Source organism: Danio rerio, chromosome 9 (assembly GCF_052040795.2).
Source record: "Danio rerio strain M-AB ecotype USA chromosome 9, GRCz13ab, whole genome shotgun sequence".
Taxonomy (NCBI): Eukaryota; Metazoa; Chordata; class Actinopteri; order Cypriniformes; family Danionidae; genus Danio; species Danio rerio.
The window spans coordinates 24,080,005-24,107,528 of record NC_141029.1 but is presented as its reverse complement, the minus strand read 5'-3'; the positions used below and the strand labels follow the sequence as shown (position 1 = coordinate 24,107,528).

The following is a 27,524-nucleotide window of genomic DNA, read 5'->3' as shown; positions in this document are numbered from 1 at the left end:
TGTGTTAAACTAAAATGTGTGAGATATGTAACGTTTAGTTCAGTTCCAATTTATGAATAGGCTACATCATTGCTCTTCATTCAAAAGACTGCCATTGATGTCTGATAATAAATTAAAGTTCATTCACAATTTGTTTATATAACTTTAAAGCATAACATGTAATAATGTATGCATGGTTTAGAAATAAAATCGATTCAGTACTAAAAGAAAACAACAATTGTTCTGTTACTACATGATCCTTCATGATAACAAAAAGAATGTACTGTAAAACATTACCAGCATTTTATGTTACTTATCAGATTCCCAATCTGTTAATCAGATTCACACGTTCTGACAAATATAAATTGTAAGAAAATGTTTTATTTTGTACTAACAAATGTGAACACTAAGATCTACATGCCAAGCTTTAGCTAGAATAGCCTCTATGACAACTTGCACAGTCAGGAATTAACTAACAATAGCTACTATGTAGTCTTTAGTCTTGGTCTAGTATAAAGGTACGAGTGGCAGCAGTCAGTAAACAAGCAGAATCAGCTTCAGCTTCTCCTTTGTGGAACAACTGAGGATAGACCACTGCAAACATGAAGGTAAACCTCGATCCACCATTTCTAAACAGTTCACATAGCTGTATTTTTTCCACATATTTTACTTTACCTTAATTAAACTTAAATCTTCACCTTTTTTAAGGTCACCTTTTTCGAGGACAGGAACTTCCAGGGTCGCTCTTATGAGTGTATGGGTGACTGTGGTGACTTCTCCTCCTACATGAGCCGCTGTCACTCTTGCAGAGTGGACAGTGGTTGCTGGATGATGTACGATCAGCCCAACTACATGGGAAGTGGATATTTCTTCAGGAGGGGAGAGTATGCTGATTACATGTCTATGTTTGGAATGAACAACTGCATCAGGTCCTGCCGTATGATTCCCATGGTAGGTTCAATTTTGAGTTTGTTTAAGATCATGGTGAAGTTATTTAATTGTATTTTAAAAGTAACAGACTTATGTTCCACTACAGCACAGGGGATCCTACAGAATGAGGATCTACGAGAGGGACAACTTCATGGGTCAGATGTACGAGATGATGGATGACTGTGACAACATCATGGACCGTTACCGCATGTCTCACTGCCAGTCCTGCCATGTGATGGACGGCCACTGGCTCTTTTATGACCAGCCTAACTACAGAGGCAGAATGTGGCACTTCGGGCCTGGACAGTACAGGAACTTCAGCAATTATGGTGGCATGAGGTTCATGAGCATGAGGCGTATCATGGACTCCTGGTACTAGTGTTTTAGTGTTTCTATCAATAAAATAACTTCTAGAATGATAAATCATGTGTCTTCAAAATTAATGCCACCATTTTCTTATATAATGCAAACACAAACTTATACATACAAAGAGATAATTAAAAGTCAGAAACAAGTAGTTTGCAACTAGATTGCAATATATCTTGAGGTCACATGACTAGAACTGTTCCTATACTGGGATCCCACCAAAAACAGAGCACACCGTTACTTGCTCTACACTGTTAACCCTTACTGTAGATTATGCAGTAAATAACTGTAAAATAGCCAGCGTTTAGCTGTAATGAAAGGAAACAGTATTTTACTGTAAAAGGAACAGGATTTTTATGAAATTCTGTAGTCCAAAGAATAAATTACAGTAATTTACTCTATGTACCATTACAGATATTTACTGTGATAATAAATGGTAAATGACTGTTCAACCATTACTGCCCCATCTACTCTGATGCTTTATGTTGCTATTTTATATTTATTTTATCTCTGTGTTTTCTTTGGTTCCTTTTATGTTTTTAACATTGAGTATCAGGAGTCAACCAATGTCACAGAGCTTATTAAAAGGTAAGTGTAAGATATGGACGAAATGCATTTAAAGGCAAAATATTCACACAGAGCAAAGAAATTGTCACAATAATTTTTATAACTTTGTTTACTTTTTCTATAATTAATCTAATTTAATTGCCTAGTTTGACCTATAGTTAAGATTTTAAATTGCACTTTCAACTGAATATTAGTATTTTGCTAAATAACTAGTAAAAATGTGTTATTAAAAAAAAAAAAAAAAAATATATATATATATATATATATATATATATATATATATATATATATATATATATATATATATATATCTTAAACAACACGCACATACATTTTTGCAGAGACTCAATGAATTTGTCTGGAAAACTGGCAAGTAAAAGTGCCATTAACAGTATAAAGGCTTTCCTAAATAAATGTATAAATCATGATCTTTGTTGTGTTTTTTATTATTTTTTACTACAGATTTGGAACGACATGAGAATCAGATTATTTATTTATTTATTTTTTTCTATGGATGAAGTTTGTATTATTGTATATTTTTATTGTTTTTATTAAACGATATGTGCATAACTGTGATAAATGTAGGCAGTTGCTTTGAAAATATGCTATGTAACAGGGGTGTCAAACTCCTGGAAGGCCACAGCCTAGTAGAATTTAGTTCCAGCCCTGCTTCAACACACTACCTTTAGATTTAGTTTGATCAGGTGTGTTTAATTAGTATAACTGCACTGTTACTCTGTAAATTGTGCAGTAAATAACTGTAAACAAATAATGATTTAGGCATCACCACACACTCCCACAGGCTGTCCCTCTTTTTCTAAACACAAAGGTGTTAGAAAGAGTTTTCAGAGAATGCTGGCCCTTTAAGAGAGTCAGGTGTTTGATTTGTTTACTGCTGAGTGTGCTCTATTCTCTGTCTATCAATTCAGATGTTGAGTCTGATATGTTTTAGGCTTAAATAAAAATCTTAAATGAGTAAGTAAAATGTGTTCAAATGTTTTTGAGGGTTTATAAAATAAGGCTGTGTTTTAAGTTATATTGTTGTTATCTTGAACTGTGTACTTGAAAGCTACATTGTTAGCTAGTTAGCCTCTCCTCATATAACTTCTTACATTACTTTTAAGTATATGTATTTATTGGATATTGCACACTGCCATAATGTACAGATGCTAACAGTTGTGTGTATCTTTCTGGCAACTAAGCCAAAATTAAATTCCATCATCTCAGTAAGGTAACATGTGCACATCATCACAGGGAATCACAAAAACATGATACACATAGCCATCCACACACAAAAGCTTCACTGTCAGGTCCCAGGTTGTGAGTTTGTTGCTAAGTATTTTTCAGAGCTGTGTTTCCATCTATGAATTTATATTTGAAACAATAAAAAAGTTTGTTGTCATGAGATAATTATAACAATAAAAGATTGGATCCTTTGGTTTTTCGGTGTTGCCAACTTTATTTTTGTTTCTATAATTATTTTAAACTTTTTGAGATTTGACACAGTTTTTAATTATTTAAAACTTTAAAATTTAAAATAATTATTTTGTTTTTTGCTGTTGAGTTTTTTTTTTTTTTTTTTTTGCATGGTCAGCATTGAGGAGAGAGTAACACATTTCACTGCAGCACTTTGTGTGTGTGTGTATGTTTATTGGATATGTGATTGTGATAAATGTTAGCAGTTGCTTTAAAAGTATGCTATATACCAGGGGTGCTTAATCCTGTTCCTGAAGATCTACCTTCCTGCAGATTTCAGTTGCTATCCATATCAAACACACCTAAACCAATTAATTACGATCTGAACACCACGTGATAATTACAGGCAAGTGTGTTTGATATGGGTAGCAACTGAAATCTGCAGGAACGTAGATCTCCAGGAACAGGATTAAGCACCCCTGCTATATACCATGGGGGTCAAACTCCAAGTTACTGGAGAACTGCAGGGCAGCAGAGTTTAGTTCCCACCCTTCTTTAACATTACCTGTAGATTTCTAACGAGCCTTAATTAGTTTTATCAGGTGTGTTTAATTAGAGTTACAGCTTAAAGTCCCAGTCACACTGCACTTTTCTCCCTTTAGACTTCCATTGATACGCATGTGAATGCTGCAGACCTGGAATGCATGCTCATGCGACAAATTTTACAGTTTGCAGCATTGGAAAGTTCAAGTTTGGAGAACTCTGAAGTGTGAAATCACATCATGTGATTGCTTGAGACTAATCAAAGATCAAACCATGACCTCTCTGAACAAAAATTATGGACCAGTTGCTTGGTTTTTCAATCTCTAAATATTTTGTTTAATCCCACTCCTTTTCGCAGAGCCATATGACAGAATTTTGCATGCTTAAACGTTAGTTTGACTGCAGCCTTGCTGTGCAGACCTGTGGCTCAGTAATATGTAAGATGATATTTATATCTGCTGATTTCTTAATTTTGTTATACGTTTTCTGTTTGATATTTGTTTGCTGCCAAAACAATAAAATAAATTTGTCAGAATTTACAACTTAATTAATTTAAAGAATTAATAAAAGGCAAGAATACTAATTAATTTTACGAACACCTTGACATACTATTGTGTATGCAGTATAATGCTGTGAGTTGTAACACTACAGTACAGTAATTAACTGTACACAGTTTCCAGTTAGTTACCACTACTGCTCTATTACAGTGATTAACTGGCAACACTGTTGCCAGCTATTCACTGCAATGGTTCGGTTACAGTAAACAACTGGCAACACTGTTGCCAGCCACTCTCTGTAATGGTTCAGTTTCAGTAATTAACTGGCAACACTGTTGCCAGTTACTTACTGTAACCAAACTTTTACAGTGAGTAGCTGGCAACAGTGTTGCCAGTGTTCTACTGTAAAAAAGCCTGGTAAGGTCTAACAGTGTAGTTAAATCTTGCCAGATATTTTTCAAGTCATGATTTTCTGCTCAAGCTGAATAATTTGGGCACAGAAGACATAAATTAGGTAAACCTCACGTCTTCCATGCATTCCACAGCATGTATTCTGCATCAATCATGTAGCACTGTGATAATTCTCCTATATTTGAGCATTTGCAATGACATTGTATATAGCTTGCTTGTGCAAATAGTTAATTGCAAATTTGTTGTGTACCCAGCATTAAAGAGGTGGTCCAGAATGAAATTTTAAGGCTTGGTTGTATTTATAAGTTCCAAAAGCAATGTGTGCTAATGCTTCACTTGAAGAAAATCACTTCTAACAGGAAAACGACAAAAGTCCCGCCCTCAAGATGCTCTGATTGGTCAGCTAACGTAATGTGCTGTGATTAGCGGATTGGCTCCATGTCACCCCCTCATGTCCCTACAAGAGTGTGCTTTTGCGATGTGTAAATACTGCCAGTCAGAGCAGCTGTTAGCAGTGTTAGCTGCTTGAATCAGACAGGAAAATGAAGAGCACACAACTGAACTTCACGCCTGCTCTCTTAAACAAAATCTGACTAGTGTCTTTTACATATATTTGGGTTATAAGCATGTGTAAGTAAAATTAAAAGTTCTCATGTCTCATAGGCATTTCATGCGCTGCTGAAGATTGTGTGTTAACAGCGGTTTGACTGATAAATATGAATTTGTAGCTAAAATGTTAATGGTGCCAAACAAATAAAAATACTTACAGGTTGTGGCTCACAATTCACAGCTTCGTCGGTTGGAGTAGTTTTTAGCTGAATCCAGCACTGTACTGGGAGATATTCTGGAAGCTGTATTTGTCAAATGGGAACTATATAAATTTTATAACTCTCTGGAACATGGTTAAAATTAAATTGTTAACACTTCTCTGTCTGTTGTGTCCAAATACAGAAGCCAAATACAGAAACAGAACAACCTCTGTGGAAATAGCAGTGTTTGGACACCATTTTAGCTTTCTCTAATGTACCATTGCAGCACCTTAAATCATTCCCCTTTGCTGCGCAGGGTGTGTGTGTGTGTGTGTGTGTGTGGTGAATGCATGTAACCAGAAGCCCTTGTAATCTCACTGGCCTGGATATATTTTTTTGTAGTCCCCAAACTTCGTTCGTAGTAGGCTTTGCTAAGTTAACGCTGTAAAAGTCAATGTCTCCCTTTGCATTGAACTTTGAGCATTTTACATTCAGAGATGATGTTTATGTTCACAAAGCTTCATTACACATCAACTAAAGTTTAAAATATGTAGTGGACCACTCCTTTAAGAGAATTTAGTGCCATAATAAAACATGCTCTGCAATATAGAGATGTATGTTTACATACAGTAAAAGCTTTCTATTGTTTGCTTGTACCTTTTTTTTGTGAAATTTAAATCCAGAATAACTACAATTGTGGGTCACTTTAGTGTTTAGTAGTTTAACTTACAGTTACTAACAGATGTATACATCAGAGAATGGTTTTATTTTGTTGAACTTTTTGGATATTTTGGTGCATACAGGTTAACATTCTGTTCACTAAGTTGCATAGTATTTGCAAATAGTATTTGTAGTCTAATAGCTACTATTATCAAGAAGATAATTTCAAACCTTTAATCCTAATTTATTCCTTGTTTTACATTTATACTAGTTTCTCTAATCCTATTTGGTAATTTAACAGATGCTGCACATATGTATGTACAGGGGTTGGACAATGAAACTAAAATACTGGCCAATTTAGTGCTGGAGGTTTTATTAGTAAATTTGTTCAATCTAGTGACCAATCTTAATCAATCTTCACATTCCAGAAGTAAGAACAGACAGTTAAAATTTGAGTACAAGAGTATTAGCACAGATATTTAAAAATATTGCAATACACACAACATTATGGATGACATATCAGTTCAAAAGAGGAAAAATAATTAGTGCGCATATTACTGGCGCATCGGTGACCAACATACTGTAGCAAGTCTTTGTGATGTATCAAGAGCCATTGTATCAAGGGTAATGTCAGGATGCCACCAAGATGGACAAACCACATCCAACAAGATTAACTGTGGAAGCAAGAGGAAGCTGCCTAAAGGGGATGTATCCCAAAAAAACATAAAACCACGGGTGCCCAACTCACCGCAGAATTAAATGTGCACCTCAACTCTGGTTTCCACCAAAACTGTTCCACAGGATCAATATACATGGACGGGTTTAGTGCCAATGTGAAACGTCATTTTCAATGGTCACAGCAACAAAAATCTTGGGATCTTCACTGTCTTCACTGTCTTTCCCACACCAGGAGGAGTTACTGTGTGGAAAAGCCCTAAAGAAGCATACCACCCAGACATTTGCATGCCCAGAGTAAAGCATGAGGGTGGATCAGTGAGGGTTTTTGCTGCAATATCATGGCACTCCCTAAGTGGTTAAAAAAAAAATTGTGTCCTGAAGACAGTTTTTTCAGGATGATAATATACACATAGCAAGACTGGTGATAGTGGTTTGATGAACTTGAAAGTAAAGTTGAACATCTCCTATGTCCGGTACAGTCACTGAGCCACTTTGGGGTGTCTTGGAGGAGCAGGAAAAGTCAAAAAATATTTTCCTCCACCAGCATCACGTGACCTGGTCTATATTCTGCAAGAAAAATGGCTCACAGTACCTCTGGCCACTGTGCAGGACTTGTATCTTTCATTTCCAAAAAGTTGTGCAAAAATAAAAAAGTTGTAAAAAAAATGTACATGTTTATTGCAGTAAATGAGAGATTGTAACGAGGAGACTGACACGGAGGGATCCATTATGCAGTATTTATTTATCAAGCTCTCACTCAAACACACAATATGCACACAAGTGCAAACACACATCAACAGTAGTATTAAAGGTATCAAGGCTGGCGGCAAACAGACACAGAGTGATTACCAGGCATGGGTCAAAGGCAGGCTGCGAGAATCAGAGTCCGTGTATCAGGCTTGGGTCGAGGGCAGGCTGCGAGAATCAGAGTCCGTGTATCAGGCTTGGGTCGAGGGCAGGTAACGAGTATCAGAGTCCATGTTTCAGGCTTGGGTCGAGGGCAGGCAGAAGGCGAAGCAGAGTCAGAAACGGGCTGGAGTTATACACAAGAGATCAGGCAGGAAATAACACTCAGTAATGCTGGCCAGGGCTAAACAAGACTTCGCACTGACTGAGTGTTTGAGTTCGGCTTATAAGGGGTACGTGGGTCGTTAACTAGATTCAGATCAGGTGTGTGCACAATCAGCGTAAGTGGATGATGTAATGCTAGAAGTCCGGAGATGGCGGCCTCTGCTGGCCAGCGAGGGGAATGACTGGGACCGAGTCGGTGACAGAGATTCAATATTGTTTTTATTTTTATTTACTTATAAATAAAATAATCTTTGAGATACAGAACTATATTTACATTTATAACATGATACTGAAATTATTGGTAGGATTATCCACTTTTAACCAAGTCTCTGTTACAAATAAAATACCCAAAACATGGGAGGTAATAAAGTCAACACAAGAGACTTATTTACAACTGATAGAAAAGCCTTTTCAACACTAAATTAAAATTATTATTACTTATTATTATTACACTATTATTATACAGGTTAGAAATATCTTGATTTCTAGCAGAACCAAAAATTTCATTAACATCATCAATCTAGTCCATCCATATAAAAGTATATCTGAGAGGCAATTTGAGGCTGAACATTCTAAGAAGTTGAACTACATCTCTCCATAGCAGTAGACATATTTGGCCTACCTTCCATTTTACCAAACTTATGAGAATGTGTGCCTTTGGCTAATGTCCCTACACTCTAAAAAATCTTGTTGCCAGTATCCATTTAAATAACGTATGGATTACCTTATTGCAAAAAATCTATGAACAAAATATTGAACACTTGACATAAGATGTCTCAGAAAAGTGTTTTTACACCCCAATGGAATCATCATAATCTCACTGGCCAATCTTATCAGAGCTTCCTCAATTTCATCATTCTGAATAAATGGAGGTAGATAAGATACCATAACACTAGCCATCAGAGCAGCAAGATGTGAAATAATAAGTAATGATCACCATTTGGAAATATACTGTCGCTTATCAATCAATTTACTAAATCTTCCTTTTCAACAAACATCAATATGGTTTTATTCACTCAGAATGGCAATGTAAAGTTTTCAACTGCAACTCTTTCCCCAATTACTAGCAGCATATCTTTGAAAATGACTCTCCGTTCCAGTACACACCTGGTTCTAAATTCTATCTTTACAAATGTATCCATAAATCTGAGACTTTATTCACTGAAAAAAAATACCAGAACTTCAAAATAAGAAAGGTTTAGAAGAAGTTCCAGGGAAAGTGCTGGCCTAAATATTAAGAGCTAGATACTACGCTTTCTAACAGCTTCTATGCCAACATGCATAGTCAGGAATTGACTAACAATAGATGTCCTTTAGTCTTGGTCTTGGTATAAAAGCACGGGTGTCCACAGTCAGTCAACACAGAAAATCAGTTTCAGCTTCTCCTTTGTGCAATCACCAAGGGTCAGCTAAAGTAACCATGATGGGCAAGGTAAAACTGAAATTTCAATTAACATTCTTAAAAATTAAACCAAAATAAAATGGAGATGGGGAAAAAATAAATCACAAAAAAATAATTATTTTCAGGTCATCTTCTACGAGGACAGAAACTTCCAGGGTCGCTCTTATGAGTGTATGGGAGACTGTGGTGACTTCTCCTCCTACATGAATCGCTGTCACTCTTGCAGAGTGGAGAGCGGCTGCTGGATGATGTACGACCAAACCAACTACATGGGAAGTGGATATTTCTTCAGGAGGGGAGAGTATGCTGATTACATGTCTATGTTTGGAATGAACAACTGCATCAGGTCCTGCCGTATGATCCCCATGGTGAGCTCCATAAGCGTTTTGAATTTTGGGGGGAAATTAACTAATTGTCTCAATTTAATTGTTTATATTTATTATCAACATCAGTGTTGGGTTATTTAGTGAACAATGGGTTACCATGATAAGGATTAAAATTCACTGTTCTAGATTTACATGTTGTTTTGTCCAGTCTAGTAAACTTAACTTGTTATATATATCCTACAGTACAGGGGATCCTACAGAATGAGGATCTACGAGAGGGACAACTTCATGGGTCAGATGTACGAGATGATGGATGACTGTGACAACATCATGAACCGTTACCGCATGTCTCACTGCCAGTCCTGTCATGTGATGGATGGCCACTGGCTCTTTTATGACCAGCCCAACTACAGAGGCAGGATGTGGCACTTCGGGCCTGGGCAGTACAGGAACTTCAGCAATTATGGTGGCATGAGATTCATGAGCATGAGGCGCATCATGGACTCTTGGTACTAGAATTTATTTGAATAAAAATACTTCTCTAAGATATTAAACATTGTCTTGAATATAATTAATGCCACTAACAATAAAAACAATATCCACAAATACACTCAAGTGAAGTGAATTGTTAAATAAAATACATGTCATTTAAAAAATGCTCTCCCAATCAGAGATCAGCTGTAACATTAAGTTTAATCTATTTTATTTTAAAGTGCAAGTGAAATAAAAATAATAATGACAAAATTGGGTTCTAGTATCAATACTTTAGCCTCAATGTTATCTATAATCAGTGTGCACCAAAACAATGACAAGATTAGTAATTAGAAGTTTGCAGTTTGTCAATTTCATCAAAAAGGATTAACACATTTTTTATGATCTTTCTTCAGCTTAACATGAAATCTTCTGACCAATCAAATATATTCCACCTCTACAGGACACAAAGGCAGCTGGCATTGATCATTTATTTATATGTAACCAAGCATTGTTCAAAAAGGTTAATTTCTTAATAGTCAGTTCTTAATATCGATATGGGGCCCTTTTTTTGGAATAAGAGTAACTACTGTTCTTTGGCAACTCAGGTGCAACATGCCTTCTGACAAGCTGTCGCTGAGTACCTCAAGAAGATGCTCTCCTAGTTCTGGCCTAAAAGCCTTTTAGAAATCTTCACACTTTGCAGGGCCTAGTAAAGTTTTTCAATGGTCAAAAGCTTTCGAGATCAGTATTAACTTCCTTTGAGAAGCTATTAAAGAAGACCCTTTCCAAACAACAGCCTGAGTCAGATTGTGATTAAAAAATAATTGCTCTCCTTCCAATTTCTGCAGAGTTTGACAAAAAAACTCTTCAGAGACAAAAGATCTTTAGAGTATAGTGCATGAATAAAACACTTCTGCCCATACCGTTTTCCAGGCTGAAAAAAGTTTTTGGTTTGTGCATCCATCTGATCAAAAAAACAATCAATGAACTTTTTGGAGCAGGTTTCCATGTGTCGAATATTACCAGAGTATTGAGCCAGATTTTGAGATTTAAGTAGGCAATTAATAGAAAAGTAATCAAAATCAACATTCAGAAGCTATTATCTATCTATTTTTTCCAGGTTTACACGCATCACTATATTCCAACACCTAGCGGGATAGACTTAATCATTAAAGTCAAAACCTTGACTAGAGGCCGTATTTCATATTTATATAATTTACTCTCTTTCCAACTATCGAATCTATCCTAAATAAGATTAAGATGGATTGGGAATCAGAACTTCAATTAAATTTCTCTGAAGATTTCTGGGAGGAGGCCTTAAATGCTTTAAATTCATCCTCTAGTTGCGCCAGATTATCTCTCATACAATTTCAGGTCCTCCACAGACTACACAGTAGCAAAGAGAAACTCTTAAAGCTCTCTCTTTACAAATTAGATAACAAATGTAATAGGTGTTCACAGACCCCATGCAACTTCACTCACATGTTCTGGTCGTGCCCCAAATTGTCTGAATTATGCCGGTATTTTTCAAGGCAATCTCAGAAATATTGAACATTAATCTAAACCCAAACCCTCATATCGCTATTTTTGGAAAAACCCCAGATGATTTTCGTCACAAACATTCAAAATAATGTCATCGCCTTTTCATCCCTTGTTGCTCGCAAAAGAATTCTTTTAATGAGGAAATCACACCAACCACCCTCAAACAAAGTCTGGTTACATGACATGTTAATTGTTCTGAAATTGAAGAAGATTAAGTTCTCTCTCAGAGGCTCATCTCACAGGTTTTATACTCATTGGAGGCTACTACTAAATTATTTTAATGATTTAACACCTCTGGAAGTGATTATTTAAGAAATAATTTTCATGGTCGGAATTAGTTTTCAACTTAGCATTTTTTCCTCTGGAACTGTCATGCCCTAAACTAGATTCATTGGTCCAACCTCTGCACAACTAAAACCATAATAACCAAGAAGTAGGTAGCACATTATTGTTGATTTAAATAGTTAATGTTTCTACTTTATTTTATTTATTTGTTTATTTATTTATTCATTTGAAATTATTTATATATTTATTTTAAATTGTACTATTATTGTTATTTTTATTTTATTTTGGCATTATTATTATTATTATTATTTATTATTATTATTTGTATTATTTTTTCTATTAATCCTTCTTCTGTTATATGTTTTACAAGACAAGTGGCTATGTGTATGTATGGGTGGGATGTGTGGGGGGTTTAAGGGTTAAATGTTTACAAAAGTGTTCAAAAAGGGGAAAAAAAGCAGAAATTGGACATTCTATACAACGAATGATATTCACTTTTGTTCAATAAATAAAGTTTAGAATTCTTCCAGGTCAATTTTTTTAATTACTTTCCCTACCACATGTGAAGTCACATGACCCCGCTTTGTAAAGTCATATGGGGATAATCCAATCCAATAAGCCAATCGTGTAATTCACATTAAAATTTTTGTTTACCTATTTAGAAGAGATGCTGCTCATGTTCCACTTTTGAAAACAATGAAAAACATTGAACATTCCCTTCACTGGTCTTACCGTGCTGTTGACCTTTGCCTTGTTTTTTCGTGTATGTTGTTTTGCTGCCTGTAACGACCATTTGGACTTTTTACATGACTAAGCTTCTGGATTATGCTCATGCATCTGTTTGTTCTTGCTTTGACCATTGCCTGACTGACTCAGAGTTAATAAATTGCATTTGGACTTTCACCTCCTCTTTACATCGACTTTATGTTACAGAAGGCCTGTGTGTCTAATTTTAGACCAGACAAATTATTTATTGTTAACACATTTTAGAAAATAGATTTTTATTTACATTAAAGCAGGAAACATTAAAGTTTCAAAAAGAACAATGAATTCAATGAAAGAGTGCAATGACCATAAAGACTTTAAATTATATATATCTGGCTAAGTAATACCATATCAGTCTTGTTAACATTACCATTCATAATATCGCTTTTGACATTATTTGAAATTAGGTAGTTATACCCTATCAGAATTAGTATTAAGTAGAGACAACCTAGGAAATAGGGATGACCTTATTTTATATTTTCAAGCAATTGACCCACTGGCAATAAAAATTCATTCATTTATTCAATCATTTATTTTCCTTTGATCTAGCCCCTGATTTATCAGGGGTCGTCAACTAAATGAACTACTCTGTCATATGTTTTATGCAGCTGATACCCTTCCAACACAATTCAACTCAACATAGCAGCATGCTGAGAAACACCAATATACTCTCGTTCACACTGTAAGAATCAGCTCTTTGGTTTAAATCATGTTTAAACTTTGGGGATTCGAATCAAAGATTCGAACATGATTCACATAGAATTATTTAAAGCTTACACTTAACTTTAGTATTTGTCCAGCAAATAGAACGTTTAGTGTAAAGCAATTCTGTATTATATTATTACGTGGCCAACAATAACAATATAAAAACAGTATCTAATTATTTAATGAGCAAGGTAGCAGTATCTGAAGCTGAGGCATTAACTTATAAAGCACACAACACACCAACACGGTTCTTAAAACGAAACAAAAGTTTATTGCTACACTATAACACAAAGTACTAATCTACGTAAAACAAACAAATGCACATACATACACACACGCACAAGCAGTTTGAGGAGAGTTTTGACTGAGTGGATAACTTCTAGCCTTTGCTAAGTTCTTAGCATTGCAACCTGAGAGAAACCATAAAAGCAGAGAATTTTGCTATTCTTTACTACTTAAACATAATTCACACCAGATTCAGTAATGGGTAGAAACCTTGTTTGTGCTACTTGCGTTCTGATGTAATTTTTGGTTTCCTCGACTGGTCCAAAGGGAAATCCCGGCGAAGCTGATTGGTCAGCGTAGCAACTTCAGTGACGTGATGGAATTCCCTTGTCGGTGAAGAGGGGTTTCCTTAGTCGGTTGCTAGGGATACGGATGTTGGACAAGGCGGCGTTCGAAGTCCTTCCTGGGTTCCTGTAGTTATGATGAGTTTCAGAGTTTGGATGTGTTGACCCGATGGCTTGTTGTTGAAGCGGTTGCACAAGCAGATCGGGGGTCGAGCCGGCAGCAAGTGAAGGTCGCGGTCTGCTCCGTGATGTAACGAGGCTTCCGGCGAGGCGATGTAACGGCCACAGCACGAGAAGAGCGACGTCCGGGCAGCGACTGCGGTGACGACTGGCAAAGATGACCGGCAAAAGACGACGATGAAATTTCTTTGTTCAAAGTTTTATAGGCTTTGGTAGAGGCTGGGTCTACACAATACTTGTCCAATCAGATTAGGTGCGGGGTGGAGTCACACCCCAATTCTGCCCTCTAGGAGGCCGGGTTGACACCTGGTGTGGGTGCTGCTTTGATAGCATAGTGGTTAAAATAAAGTCTTATAACGTCAACACTTTTCATAGTATGGTTTCTTCATATAAACCAATGCATTTAAAATGTTCCTAGCTTTCAATCGATACCAAACAAAGTATTTCACAAACATTCTGTAGATTTCATTTGTCACTGAGGGCTATTACTCAAGAACTATCTATAACAGTTTTGTTAAACACATGGAACATGTACACACAAAAACCTACAGAAACATAAAGTAAACATACATTACTCAAATAAACTGTTTTACTTAAATGTCCATTAAACTTTGGAAGCGTTTCTGATCGCTTCTGTGTCTGCCTGAGAATGTGTATTCCTTGCAGACGCCACAGGACAAGCGAACCAAAAGGTACTTCTCAAAAACCGGTTTGGTGGGTTTTTGATTGTAGAGCCTCTTATTGTTTTAGGGTGTAAAGTTAATTAACACGCAACTGTGATGTTGACTGGCTAGGTATCCTGTGGATTTGCCTTTTGCTGGGTGCCTGTGGATTGCTTTGAAAATGAAATCAATCTCAGACTCGTAGGCACCAACCAATCTTTTAAGGATAACATGGTCTGTGGCTTGTTCGGTTCTGGAACGATCCGTTGACTCCCCACAACACACTCATACACTACAGCCAATTTAGCTCATGCAATTCACCTATATCACTTGTCTTTGGACTGTGGGAGACATTGGAGCACCCGGAGGAAACCCACACAAACACAGAGAGAACATGTAAACTCCACAAAGAAATGCCAACTGATCCAGCTGGATTTTGAACCAGTAACGTTCGAAGTTACAAAAGTAACCCTTGCTATAAGTGTATTTGATGTTCAAAATCCACGTATTGGAGGTTTCGGTTCAGAACCCGCTTGTCTGAAAGAGTATTGAACGGGCCAATGAAAGCAATGAATTGGCAGCGTAAGCTTGCGCAGGTGCGCTGCATTGCTAATTAACTGAGCATATAAGCACACCTGGCGCCAGCAAACGCCATCCTTTTTAAGCTGAAGAGACTTTTAAACAGCCAAGGGACAGTCATTATGGCGAAAGAGTATAGCACTTCCGTTCCCCTCCTCGGGGAACGAAGGGTTACTTCTGTAACCTCGAACGTTCCCCTTTGGTTGGAGAACTCCAGTGCTATAAGTGGATTTGATGTTCTAAATCCACGTATGGGAGCCATTGAAAGCGCCATAATGACTGCACCTTACCAACGTCTCCGATGAGAGTGTAGTCAGGCAAGCGTGACGTACCCAAATCATGGAAGGCGCAGTCCTCCAACGTGCCCTTGGCCCTAACTTATCCCCACTTTAAAAGAAGCTTTACAGAATAGATATATATTTTTTTGGAGTCGCTAGCCTCTAGATAATTCTAGGAAATACGACAGTATGTTGGGAAGCGTGCAATCCCGGTAGGGAGGACGCTGCGGAGACCATCCGCACCCAATAGGGAGACAAAATGGAATTACATATGGACTAACCTTAAGGAGGGGGAGTGCGCATAAGAAGGTGGTTAGCGGATAGGGAAGGCACGGGTCCACCCAGGGGGTGGGCACTTTAACCGTGGCGGAAATAAGCATATGGGATCGCCAGAGGGGATTGCACATAGCCGGCACCTATACCCAAAAACGCGGGCTGACCAGCGGGCAGACCTAAGGTAGTGGGCCAGCAAGTGACTCCTCCGCTGAGTCAGTGCTGAGTGCCGAGTCAGGGCCTCGGAGGAATCTGCAGGGCTCACCGAACGGGGAACTTTACTGACAGACGGGAAGGTGCACATCTCTCTGTGTTAGGGAAAAAAGGCACCGCAAGCGTGTTACAACACCCCACCGAGTTGTTTCCTCAATCACCAAGGGTTACCTAATACCCTTGAGGAAACCGGCTCCACTCGCAGATTGTAAAACCGTGCAAATGTGTTGGGTGTTGCCCAGCCCACAGCTCCACAAATGTCTGTTAAAGAGGCGCCGTGTGCACGCCCCCAAGAGGATGCAACGCTCCGAGTGGAGTGCGCACGCACTCCCGGGGGACGCGGCTGACCTCTGCTCAAATAGCACATGAAATGGCCTCCACAATCCAGTGGGATAATCTTTGTTTGGACACAGCACTTCCCTGCTGCCATCCGCCATAACAGACAAACAGCTGCTCAGAAGATCTAAAGTACTGAGTATGGTCCACATAAATGCGCAGGGCGCGAACTGGACGGAGTAAGGAAAGGGCTGGGTCTGCCTCCTCTGGGGGCAGCGCTTGCAGGGTTACTACCTGATCTCTAAAGGGAGTAGTAGGAACTTTGGGCACATAACCCGGGCGGGGTCTCAGGATAAAGTGAGAAAAATCCGGCTCGAATTCCAGGCACGAGTCACTGACCAAAAATGCCTCCAGGTCCCGACCCTCTTAATGGAGGCCAATGCGACCAGCAGAGCTGTCTTCAGGGACAGAAATCTTAAGGATACTGAATCGAGTGGCTCGAAGGGATCTAAACGCAGGCTCGTGAGGACGAGGACGAGATCCCAAGAGGGCATGAGAGGGGGGCGAGTTGGATTAATTCGCCTAGCACCTCTGAGGAACCGGATTATGAAGTTATGCTTTCCCACGGTGCCGCCAGCCACCGCGTCATGTACGGCAATGTACATGACGGCACTGTCCGTCCTGACCAGCACGTGTTGCTGCTCCAACACCGGAGAAAAACGGTGAAGAGCGAGGAACACTGCCAACAGCTCTAGGCGATTGATATGCCAATGCAGCTGGGCACCTTCCCACAGGCCCGCAGCTGCATGCCCGTGACACACGGCTCCCCAGCCCGTGTTGGAAGCATCTGTTTAGACAACAACATGACTGGACGCCTGTCCCAGAGGCACATCGGCCTACAGGAACGAGGGGTCGTTCCAGGGGCTGAGGGTGCGGCGACACAGCGCAGTAACAGAGACTCGGTGTGCGCCCACATGCCATGCGCATCTTGGAACTCGATCTCGAAGCCAGTGCTGAAGTGGTCTCATATGGAGCAGTCCGAGCGGCGTGACAGCCGCAGCGGATGCCATATGCCCAAGGAGCCTCTGAAAATATTTCAGTGGGACCACTACTTTGCTGTTGAGCTCCCTCAGACAGTTCAGCAACAGGCGAGCGCACTCTCCGGAGAGGCGCGCTACCATGGTGACCGAGTCCAGCTCCATCCCGAGAAAAGAGATCCTCTACACCGGGGCGAGTTTACTCTTTTCCCAGTTGACCTGCAACCCCAATAGGCGAAGATGCCGGAGCACCTCGTCTCTGTGCGCAGTCAGTTTCTCCAGCATAGGCTAAAATCAGCCAATCGTCGAGATAATTGAGTACACGGAGGGCCGCGAGCCGAAGGGCCGCTAGGGCACCCTCCGCGAGTTTGGTGAAGACCCGCGGAGACAGAGAGAGCCCGAAGGGGAGGACCTTGTATTGCCATGCTTGACCCTCGAACGCAAACCGCAAAAACTGACGGTGGCGCGGAAGAATGGAGACATGAAAATACGCGTCCTTCAGGTCTATATCTGCAAACCAATCCTGAGGACGAACGCATCGGAGGATGCGCTTCTGGGTGAGCATTCTGAACGGCAGCTTACGAAGGCAGCGGTTCAAAACGCGCAGATCTAGGATTGGCCGTGACCCACCGCTCTTTTTGGGTACGATGAAGTATGGGCTGTAGAACCCGCTCTCCATCTCGGCTGGAGGTACCGGCTCGATTGCACCCTTCGCCAGGAGGGCAGCAATCTCCTCTCGCAAGACAGGGGCGGACAGGGGATTGACCCTGGTGAAATACACGCCCGTGAACTTGGGAGGCCGTTTCGAGAACTGAAGCTCGTAGCCAAGTCTGATCGTGCGTGTGAGCCACCGCGAGGAGCTGGCCCGCACTAACCAGGCAGGCAGAGCCCTCGCTAATGACGTCACCGCAGCAATCGCTGACGTACCCGCGGAGGGGCAGCGCAGAGCGGGTGTGCTGATCCGGGGAGAGCGAGGGTCCCACAGAAGAGCTGGAGGAGAGCGATTCGCTCTGGCTCTGCACCCTGACTCCAGAGAGGGGGCTTAGGGGGTGGGAGAAGGGAGACCGTACCCCCAGCGCCCGTGAGCCGCTGGCGGAGCATGTAGACCCTGCGAGCAGAGAAGCAGCGCGTCCCAGACTGGCAGTTCCCCCAGTGCTCGTGAGCCACCGGCGGAGCGCACCGAACGCTTCACGGTCCGTTGCGGGACTTAGCGGCGTTCTGGGCAGGGGGAGCTGCCTGCTTCCGAGGTGCTCTACGCGCTCGCTTCGCCAGAGGCATGTGCGGGGGCGGTGCAGCTCTCGTAGGTGGGCGCCTTCGGCGAGGAGCAGGTATAGATGGCACGGCGGGCGGAGCGGGCTTACAGACCCGCCGATAAGATATCACCCATCAGACTGCTCTCTCACCGCCTCGAATTCCTGGGTGAATTCGTAGACAGTGCCGCCGACCAGCCTGGGATATGGCCGAGTCAAGAGAGCAGACTTTGTCGACTTTGCGCATATCAGCCAAGTTTTAGTCAGGGGTGGCGCTCCTGGACCACTAGTGTGGACATCGTCCTCCTCAAAGCACACGCAGCGGACTTAGTAGTCCGAAGAGCTTAGTCGGCTGCGGTGTGAAACTCGTAAGCCTGGGTTGGATCCACCCTCGTGCAGCTCGGCCAGCACCTGCGCTAGGTAGTGCTGGTAGGTGGCTATCGCATGCAAGGCAGAAGCAGCCTGGTCCGTAGCTTTGTAAGCTCTAGCTCCGAGGGAGCAGAAAACTTACAGGCTTTGGATGGGAGACGAGGCGGACCCAGCCAAGAATAGGCGCCGCGCGGATTAACCGCCATCGCACACTCAACCTGAGGAATCGCCACATACCCCTGGCCGCTCCACCACCAAGAGTGGTAAGGGTGGAGGGACACGTAGCACGAGCAGAAAAAAGTGCCCTACAAGTCCGTGTGAGCCTACTGTGCACCTCTGGGAAGAAGGGAACGCCCCTCTAGTCCGTCCGGCCATGGAGCTGGGGGATAAACCATCTCTAAGCAGCCCAGGAAAGCACGGCTAACACGTCCGTTTCAGGATCCGTTTTGACAGCGCTCACCTGCCCGAAGGGGGCGAGCGGGTCTGGATCATCATCGGACAATGAAAGCCCACCCTCCGATGCCGCGGTGGATGTCTGGTCTCCGGTGCCATTGAGCGTAAGGGCTACCATCTGTTATACGGATCGCTTCCCCCGCTCGAAGCTTAGATGGAGCGCTTGGAGGACCGAGAGGTCTGCGGGCCCGTGGGCGACGGATTATCTCTCGTTGAACCCTCAGATCTGCCTGAGTGCCCTCTGCAAAGCAGGGGACAGCTGGGGTGGTTTGCCATTTTGCAAAGGCTAGCCGCAATCTTTACTGCGCAACAGTCATAGCATCGCAATGACGACATGAACTGCCCGCGGGCAGCGCATTAACATGCTGGAGCATGTAACGCAGTGCCCGTGCCCATCATCCGAGGACAGGAACCCACAGCATCCAGAAACACACAGTCGGAGCACCGTCCTGTGTTGCTCTTGCTTTGTGAAGTTGCAACTTTATACGCACCGCTCTGGAGGACCGGACCCAAAGGAACGCCAGGCAAGGGCTCGACCGTCTGCCGCTGCGTTGTAGACATTCTGGACCGGGAGAAGCTCTCGTTCGCTCGGCATCACTGGATCACAGCAGGAGGAACCCTCATCGACTCGATCAGAAAAGTCTCTGAAGCGAAAAGGATGGCGTTTGCTGGCGCCAGGTGTGCTTATATGCTCAGTTAATTGGCAATGCAGCGCACCTGCGCAAGCTTACACTGCCAATTCATTGCTTTCATTGGCCCGTTCAATACTCTTTCAGACAAGCGGCTTCTGAACCGAAACCTCCAATACGTGGATTTAGAACATCAAATCCACTTATAGCTCTGGAGTTCCCCAACCGAAGAGGAACCTTCCTTCTTTGAGTAAATTGTTAACCACTGAGCCATAGCGCTACCCTTAAATAATCAATTACCAAGCAAAAAAATTATATTTATAGCCCCTTAGACTGAAATTGCTGGTTACAGTTTGTTACCATCATATCAATGAGTAAAAACAAGACTTTTCAGGACATTTTTCTGCTTTTGTGATTCAAAACAGTAAATAAAACGTTTTTTTTTCTTTTTATTTCTTCTGTGTTAACCACTTAAGCATATTTAAGTACTTACTAAATGTAGGCTAAATATTTAAAATATAAATATATATAAATATTTTAACATACTCTCTCCCCATATATATATATATATATATAGGGCAAAAAGTAAATTCTCAATTGATCTATCCATCAACCTATTAGGTACCTATGATACCTATCTTAACTAGTCTTTATTTGAAAAATAAATGCAAAGACATTCCTGACAAAATACTAAGATCTAGATACTTTGCTTACTAACAACCTCTTTTCCAACTTGCACAGTCAGGAATTCACTAACAATTGAGAGGCCCTGTAGTCTTTAGTCTTGGTTTAGTATAAAGGTATGGGTAACAGCAGTCAGTCAACAACGAGAATCAGCTTCAGTTTCTGATTTGTGGAACCACTGAGCAACAGCCAGCGCAACCATGATGGGCAAGGTAAACTTCATTTTTAGCTATAGCTTGTAATTTACTATATAATAAGTGACAAAGAGTAATGAAAAAAATACTAAAAATTTTAACTATGAATTTTCAGGTCGTTTTCTACGAGGACAGGAACTTCCAGGGTCGCTCTTATGAGTGTATGGGCGACTGTGGTGACTTCTCCTCCTACATGAGCCGCTGTCACTCTTGCAGAGTGGAGAGTGGCTGCTGGATGATGTACGATCAGCCCAACTACATGGGAAGTGGATATTTCTTCAGGAGAGGAGAGTATGCTGATTACATGTCTATGTTTGGAATGAACAACTGCATCAGGTCCTGCCGTATGATCCCTATGGTAAGCTCAATCCCACAAAAAAAGTTAAATGTTCAAAAAACTAATATTTTATGTCATATGTTAAATCCTGGAACTGACATTTCTTCCACTACAGTACAGGGGATCTTACAGAATGAGGATCTACGAGAGAGACAACTTCATGGGTCAGATGTACGAGATGATGGATGACTGTGACAACATCATGGACCGTTACCGCATGTCTCACTGCCACTCCTGCCATGTGATGGACGGCCACTGGCTCATGTATGAGCATGCCAACTACAGAGGCAGGATGTGGTACTTCGGGCCTGGAGAGTACAGGAACTTCAGCAATTTTGGTGGCATGAGGTTCATGAGTATGAGGCGCATCATGCACTCCTGGTACTAGGATATGTTAATAAAATTGTTTCTGTACAACATTAAAAACTGTTGTAAATGTTATCAATTCCATTTATAATGAAAAAAAACTACAAAAATACCCAATATGTTTGTTGACAAAAAATAAATTTAAAGAAATAGCATGCCATTTTAGTAAGTATTTAAATAAACATTTATTTACAGGTGATTCTTGTAAATCTATTATAATAAAGATGCTAATACATACCTGTCAACCCTCCCCTTTTTGGCAAGATTCTCCCATTTTTTACCATTCTATCCCACTATCATATGGGTTAAGAATTTTCATTTAATTCTCCCATATTTTTAAGTTTTCTATATAAAGTGGAAGTAACATCAACAACTGAGCCAATCTCAAATGTGATATAATGGCAAGAGCTGTTTTAGGCAGAATTATGCTTCTGCTTTATTTTGACTTAAAAGTACTTTAAAATGAATATAAACACATTCTCTTCCTTTCCATTAAAGCCATATGCTGTTGCCATTCCTGTCACCTCTGAGTCACCATATAGTCAATTCATGTAGCAGTGCTGACTAATGGTCGCTCTCTGCTGTGATAAAAACACTGTTCACCAAATGGCTTCTGTACACACAATTTAAAGAGAAGGTGTGTATTTAAACAGACAAAAACACATAATATGTCAACATGTATCTCTTTTCATGTTTTATTTTTTGAACACAACTAATTTAATTTTAAATGAGCATAAACATACATGAAAGTAGTTGAATAATTTCATTAATAATATGTGCATTCTTAAAGTGAAACCTCTGTTATCAAAACAAAAGGTTCATTAAAATGGGAGATTCATTTGTTGCTCTACACTAAATAACTATAAAAATAATTGTTTAATCAATATTTAAATATTTAAATTTTACAGTGTATTTAAAAAAATGAGATTAAGAGAATAACTTTATTAAATTTCTGTAAAAGTCATTGATTTTAGGCTTCAGAATAGGCTAAAGCTTCATTCATTAATTTTCCTTCAGCTAAGTCCATTCATTCATAAAGGGTCATCACAGTGGAATAAACCACCAACTTATCCAGCATATGTTTTACAGTACTAGGAAACACCCGTACACTTTCACATTCACACACATACACTACGGCCAATTTAGTTTATTCAATTCACTTATATCCCTTGTCTTTGCACTGTAGGGGAAACCAAAGCACCAACACAGCGTCGCCCTTTATAAATTTAATAACATTTATTTATTATAGGTGTAACATCCTGTATTGTATTCCAATTTTAGAATTTTTTTGTTTGTTGGTTCTGATTTCCATGGTTTGTAGTGTGGTGTTGTTTTCTCTTTCTCTTTTGGTTTTTGTAGTCTGCAGGCACACGCGCAGATAGGGTTCAACCTGTGCAGTGCACATGCTCTGTTTTCTCTTGGATAAAAAGTGCCCTTCAGAAATGAACTAAAGTGGCCCCTGTTCTTTAGTTTGCGACCATCAACCAGTCCACCAACCCCAACCACCCCTCTCTCCAACCCCCCATCCCTGGTGCCTGGGTAAGACTGGGCCGCATCAATAAAAATTAAAATAAATATATTCGAGAAGATTGGGATTTTTAATACAAAATAAGATTAAAATGAATAAGATAATAAATACATCAGTAAATAATAATAATAATAATAATAATAATAATAATAATAATAACAATAATTAGATTTACTGTTATTTGCTGTGCTGTTGTTACAGAAAAAAAAAACAAGCAACACTGTGTTGTTGTCATTTGTTTTGACTACTTTTACATCATATAGAAATATATGCAATGTATACTGTTGAGGCAATGCAAATACAATGCAAGTAGCGCGATGCAAATGACCCACAAATAACAGTGTGACCCTATAATGGTTAACGGGGACTATTATTGCCGATGGACAGGTGTCAATATGTGACTGCAGATAACTATATTAGGCAGCAATGAGTTCCTTACTATTCTTTTATTGTTTTATCACGTTGATTTAATTTGTCAGAGAGAGAGAGAGAGACCTCACATTATGGGCCCTATTTTAACGATCTAAGTGTAAAGCCCAAAGCTCAAGGAGCAAACGCATTAAGGGCGTGTCTGAATCCACTTTTGCTATTTTAAGCACGGAAAAAACACGCTCTGCGCCGTTGCATATGGCCTAAAAGGGTTGTGCTTATTTTCTTAATGAGTTATACTGTAGGTGTGTTTGGAGCGTGACTTCCATTAAACCAATCAGAGTCTCATTATCCATTCCCTTTAAGAGCGAGTTGTGCGCATGGTAAATTCGTTATTTACATGGCGGGTTGCGGGAAGTCTGAACGCTTTAGTGGCGAGGAATAAGATCTGCTTGTGCTCGATGTTAAAGCACACGAGCAGATCATCTATGGAACAAGTCGAAATCTGGTTTAGAGGTGGGTGCATTGTTAATTGAACAAAATAATTAAAAGTAAAAACAATTTGTACAAAACACTCAATGTTTTTATGAATAAATGGTAACGCTTTCTTTTACAACCCGCAAAGTACCGCGTAAGTACAGTGAAATTACAGTGTACTTTTCTGTACGTACTGTGTAAGTATAATGAACGTATGTGTAGGTATAAGGGAACAAACCGTAATGCTTGGGTAAAAAGGGGGTAACAACCAGATGTTCATCACGAAAATTACCGCGTAAGTACAGTGAAATAACGGTGTACTTTTCTGTACGTATAGTGTAAGTATAAATAACGTTTACGTAGGTATAAGGGAACAAACTGTAATGCTTGGGAAATATGGGGGTAAGAACCAGTTATTCAGCATGAAAGGTACCGCGTAAGTACAGTGAAATAACGTTGTACTTATCTTTAAATTGCAAAAGAACAAACCATAATGTTTGCATAATAGGGTGTAACAATAAGATATTCATCACGCAAAGAAGTATATTAAGTTTACGATGTACTTTTCTTCAAGTATTGTATACATATAATGAATTATGCAAGGATGGTGACAACCTATTGCTATCTGCAAATGTACTGTACATGCACCTGCATGAGTACATTAGTACTCTTATTCAGTGCTTGGGTTTTATATGGGGTGTTTAATGAATAAAAAGTTTACAACCTGTGAAATTATAAACCCTTTTTGTATACTGTATGTATTTTAAATCTGCAATTCAATATAAAATATATTTCCATACACTACTTACCTTATGTTTACTCGTCGATCTCACCAAAGCCATCAATGTCTCCATAACTCACTATCAACAAATTGTTCCTCTCTTGTTACCTCCTTGTTCCCTGTACTTACAGGGTAAATACCACATTTGAGGGTTGTAAATTAAAGTGAAGCATTGTTCCTCCCTTGTTACCTGTAGTTAAAGGGTAAATACAACATTTGTTCCCCCCTTGTTCCCTTTAGTTTACAATGTAAAATCTTGAAGGCAGTAAAATAAATATACAAACACACAATATATTTCTTCTTTACTTTGTAACCTTTATTTTAATAAATAAGCATTTTAAAACACTTCATATTAATCAAACATTGTCTTGTCTATCATTGCCTATACTTATTCATTTTCTCTTCGGCTTTGTCCTTTTGTTAATCTGGGGTCGCCACAGTGGAATGAACCACCATCTTATCCAGCATATGTTTTACGCAGTGGATGCCCTTCCAGCTGCAACCCATCTATGGGAAACATCCATACACACCCATTCACACGCATTCACTACGGACAATTTAGTCTACCCAATTCACCTGTACCACATGTCTTTGGGACTGTGAGGGAAACTGGAGCACCCGGAGTAAACCCACGCAAACGCAGGGAGAACTCCACGCAGAAACGCCAACTGACCCAGCCGAGGCTCGAACCAGCAACCTTCTTGATGTGAGGAAATACACTACCTACTGTGCCACTGTGTTGCCACCCAGCTGCAACCCATCACTGGGAAACATCCATACACACTCATTCACACACATACACTACGGACAATTTTAGCTTACCCAATGTCACCACATATTTTTGGACTTGTGGGAGCACCCGGAGGAAACCCACGCTAACATTGGGAGAACATGCAAACTCCACACAGAAATGCCAACTGACCCAGCCGAGGCTCGAACCAGCAACCTTCTTGCTGTGAGGCGATTGTGCTACCCACTGCGCCTGCCTATACTCAAACAGCAAAATAACACATTATTTCCTTCCCCCTTTTTTTCTGGCATCTCTTGCTTGGCTTCCTCTTCTGCTCTTCTCAGCTTCCACTGAGGACTCTGATGGTGAGTGGCTGATGAAATCCCATGGGTCTTGCTGCTCTGCATTTATATAAAATATATGAACAGACATAAAGGCTTTTAGTAAGCTATAGACATGTTTATTTTCCTGTTTAATGTGTGTGTAGTGGTTGTCCAACAATTTCACACACTAAACATTTACAGATACCATACAGACACTATACATTACTATCAAACAAAAGTACTATCATCAGATCATATGGGAGATTGTGATCATTTATAGTGATAATAATTAAAGCGCAGAGGGAAAAGGCTTAAATATATGTGCAGGCATTATAGAGTTTGAAGTAAAGATTATTTGCAGTTCAGTGTACATATTTAAATTCTGTGTTACTCATTAAATGGTAAGTAAATGTAACGTTAGGGTGAACTACCCCTGGAGTTATTTTTTGATTAAGTACATGTCTTAACCCATCATTAGTCCTAAATTATCTCCACCATTTCTGTGTGGACAGCAGGAAAGAAGCTCTTAACATTTGTACATTTCAAGAGCAAAAGCATTTCAGCACCTAGGACAGCGCTGTGTGTCTTAAAAAAGATATTTAAACAAAATGGTTGCCATCATATCCAGAGGTTAAAAGTCAAATGCAATGTTTACACAGTTTGAAAGTAAAACAATTCAGCTTACTTGCAAGGCTACATGTGAGGCAGCTCTTTTGCCAGCTGATCTCTCTTCGCCCGTGCTGCTGCTTGAGTATTTGGATTAATTGGCATCGGCACATGCAGTTCAGCTTCACGCCTTCTAAAATCCTGTAATCTATCCTCATTTATGTCCAAGAGACATCCATGACGTATGGCAATGTTATGCAAAACACAACATGCCACAAAGAATGCTTCGGCCTTTTGAGGACTGTACTGCAGTGTTCCCCCTGACTTGTCTAAACACCTGAAGCACATTTTTACCATGCCAAATGTATGTTTAATGACAGCTTGTGCTTTTGTGTGTTTGCGATTGAAAAAAACAACTCACTCACTGTTGTAGGCATGATATACAGGGTAATCAGCCATGTCTTTATTGGATGGCCATTGTCCTCTAACAGCCACCCGTCCAGGGGTGGGTCACCCTGGAAGACTGCAGGAATGACAGAGTTGGCTAGAATAAAGGAGTCATGGCTTGATCCAGGATAATTTGCAAATATATGTTTAACTGCACACATTGCATCGCAAATTACCTGGATGTTGATGGAATAGGTTCCTTTGTGATTAACATAAATCAGAGCGTTCTCAGACGGGGCATGTAGTTTTACCTGAGTACAATCTATTGCACCCACAACACCAGGAAACACAAATCATTAGCCAATTTCATGCATCTTTACTGCAGAAAGGTGAGCTAATTTGATGCATGCAATCGTTATCCATTATGTCATGTAGGCATATTATATTTATGTACACAATAGGCTAATAATCTTTTATTATTACATATTCATTCTTTTTTTCATATTTAAACATATCTCGTGCTGCATACCATGTGTGTGAAATAAGCAACATGTCTATGTGCATTGGACCTACCTATCACTAACGCATTCTTTAAATAATCAGATATA

General features: G+C 40.1%; 3 protein-coding genes and 1 long non-coding RNA gene across 4 annotated transcripts in view; all 4 read left to right on the top strand.

Moving 5' to 3' along the window:
• LOC147842349 (uncharacterized) overlaps positions 1 to 27,524 on the top strand; it is a 736,864-nt gene that overhangs the window by 295,236 nt on the left and 414,104 nt on the right. The gene's annotated exons all lie outside the window — the stretch shown is intronic.
• crygm2d19 (crystallin, gamma M2d19) lies at positions 523 to 1,332 on the top strand. The gene is made up of 3 exons (XM_087267769.1): positions 523 to 587; positions 688 to 930; positions 1,016 to 1,332. Exons 1-3 carry the CDS (start codon positions 582 to 584, stop codon positions 1,286 to 1,288), a joined length of 522 nt encoding a protein of 173 aa, XP_087123895.1. The 5' UTR covers positions 523 to 581; the 3' UTR covers positions 1,289 to 1,332.
• On the top strand, positions 9,225 to 10,205 carry crygm2d6 (crystallin, gamma M2d6). The gene is given in 3 exon segments (NM_001002138.2): positions 9,225 to 9,299; positions 9,395 to 9,637; positions 9,839 to 10,205. Coding segments are annotated over 3 exon segments (528 nt in total). The 5' UTR covers positions 9,225 to 9,287; the 3' UTR covers positions 10,112 to 10,205.
• crygm2d16 (crystallin, gamma M2d16) lies at positions 20,959 to 21,768 on the top strand. The gene is given in 3 exon segments (NM_001103134.1): positions 20,959 to 21,030; positions 21,128 to 21,370; positions 21,465 to 21,768. Coding segments are annotated over 3 exon segments (528 nt in total). The 5' UTR covers positions 20,959 to 21,018; the 3' UTR covers positions 21,738 to 21,768.